This window comes from Colletotrichum costaricense (assembly GCF_030867565.1).
Source record: "Colletotrichum costaricense strain IMI 309622 chromosome Unknown Scaffold_29.1, whole genome shotgun sequence".
In the NCBI taxonomy this organism is placed as follows: domain Eukaryota; kingdom Fungi; phylum Ascomycota; class Sordariomycetes; order Glomerellales; family Glomerellaceae; genus Colletotrichum; species Colletotrichum costaricense.
This window is the reverse complement of record NW_026848258.1, coordinates 388,290-390,513: the sequence shown is the minus strand read 5'-3', so window position 1 is coordinate 390,513 and position 2,224 is coordinate 388,290. Positions and strand designations below refer to the sequence as shown.

The 2,224-nt window shown below is 53.5% G+C and overlaps 1 protein-coding gene across 1 annotated transcript; it reads left to right on the top strand.

Moving 5' to 3' along the window:
* Positions 1-582, top strand: CCOS01_16389 (uncharacterized protein; the record flags this gene model as incomplete). The annotated part of the gene is made up of 1 exon (XM_060464525.1): positions 1-582. The coding sequence occupies one exon, from the start codon at positions 1-3 to the stop codon at positions 580-582; it is 582 nt and encodes a 193-aa protein (XP_060305021.1).
* Between the last annotated feature and the right edge of the window lie 1,642 nt (positions 583-2,224).

The window sequence follows — 2,224 nt, the reverse complement described above, 5'->3', positions numbered from 1 at the left end:
ATGGTCCCCAAACCCAGCGCCATCGGAACCGTCGCCGCCATGCCCACATCGCCGGCCCGGACACCGGCTCTCGCCAACCCGCCAGCCTCCTCCTCCCGCGTATCCCTCCAGCACGAGCGCCTCCTCCTCGAGCTGCTCCCCTTCAAAGACGCCACAAAGTTCCACGACTGGCTCGACAGCAACTTTGTCCGCGGACCCTGGAACGAGTTCAACGCAGACTTCCTCTCCCGCGCCATCGCCGACGTCGCCGCCGCGGGCCCCACCGGCGGCCTACCGCCCGGTCCCAGCGCCGTGCCGGAGCCGGACAAAACCCGCACGGCCCAGGCGGCGCGGGAGGCGCTCAACGGCCGCAAGGCCAAGTTCTGCGTCTACCGCCCGGACAAGAGCGCGTGGACGGCCGAGGACCACCACGTGCGCTTCATCGTCACGCTCGTCGCGGACAACATGCTGCAGAACCTGTGGTACGAGTCCGAGTGGAAGAAGAAGGGGCTCGACATTGCAAAGGCGGCGTACGAGGTGCTCATCTTTCTCAAGGCCACCATGGTGTACGCGGACCCGAATCCGCCGAGTTACTCGGCATGACGCCCCCGTGGTTTCAGAACTATGGTCCGTATTGTTGGGAGCTTTTGGTCTCTGTCTCTTTGCATTAGCGTGGGGTTGAGAAGTGTGGTGTCTGTTAAAATCGTTGAATGAGGCTGTAATCGGTGCAATGGCGTTTTTCTTACTGCGTATCAACGGCGTCTTTTGGTTATCTGGCCTATGTTTCTTCTTCCCTGGCAAGGATTGGGAGCGATTTGGGTTTTTGGGAGGGTTCGACCAATCGTAGTCGTCCTATTTTGGGTACATTAAATCTACAAAACGAAACTGTCTCGAGAAACATTTCACATGCAGAACACATCATCGGCTGATAAGCTAATCACGTCAACGTTCGATTCTGATGTAGAGTTCAGAGCCCCTCCCCGGTCTTGGTTGAGAGCACGTGATACTTCCGTCTTACAGAGAGAGGAACTTCCTGACTGCCTTTCCGATACGGCGCTATGTTGGCCTGAACAATCCGGAATGTGCTTCCGGAGCCAATGTGAAGCTGTGATGCTTGGGTTATCCCGCTAGGAAAATGATATATCACCCTTGCGTCTCGAAAGGGACTTAGCAATCATCAGCCCACAGTCTCTATTGCGATGTAAAAGGATTCATGCCATACTGGCCACTACTGCGTACATGGCGTCGACATGTGCTTGAGAGACAACAGAATGGGTACAGTTGACTTTTGATAAAAGCCCATGTCCGTACCCGTATCTTAGCTTCCTCACATGAATGCTCTCCAAATTCCAATCTCAACGCCGAGGCCGAAACGAGGGAATGCCGTCATATCCTTAGCAGGAAAGCTTCTCCTCAACACATGGCAATTATTCCGATTGCTAGCGAAGCCATCAATCATGCAATTGACTTGCCGAGAATCGAGCACCTGCCACGAGGGATTCCGGGAAAAAGGTGTCGACCTTTCCTTCGCCGGGAAGTCTGTTATTTTGTTCTTCATGCAGCATGAGCACACTTCAAGGAAGCATGAGCATGAGCATGAGCCAGCTCTATTATTGCGGGGCAAACGGATGGGTGAAGGGGAAGGGAGGGGTTAGAGACAGCAATCAGCAGAAGAAAATGCTGTTCAATTGACATGTGAAGGTGTTGATAGACACATTTCACCCTAGCAAAAAAGGGCACTGACGTAAGGTTTCCTCCGTTGGAAGTGCGGAGGAATAGAGAGCCGCAACCACCACACCGGCACCGCCCAGCCCTCTCTCTTCCCGACTTACCGTAGACTTCCCGAGGCGAAACATGACAAACTGTGTCCCGACGAACTCTCTGAAAGTTTTCGATCCAAACTGGAAGAAAGCAAAAATCCGTTGGTTTCAATACGCGCACGCCCCTTCCCTCCCCTTCCCTCTATGAGTTGTCAAAGAAGGGATAGAGAAGCCGAGCATACCTGCCGTGGCCATTCAGAAAAATAGGCTTAACTTTCTGAATACCCTCGGTTACTTCTGCGTTTGAAATGTCGAACGGAATTCCTTCTGGGCAATATGTGCGAAAGACAGATTGAGCCCTGTGTGTTCGTACTCTGTACGAAAGCTTCCGAGAAACCCAAATGATCAAGGAAACGGTCGACCATCTTCCCATTCCGACGTTTGTCGTGATCCCCGTTGTAAGAGCAGTCCACGGTTTCACCTGC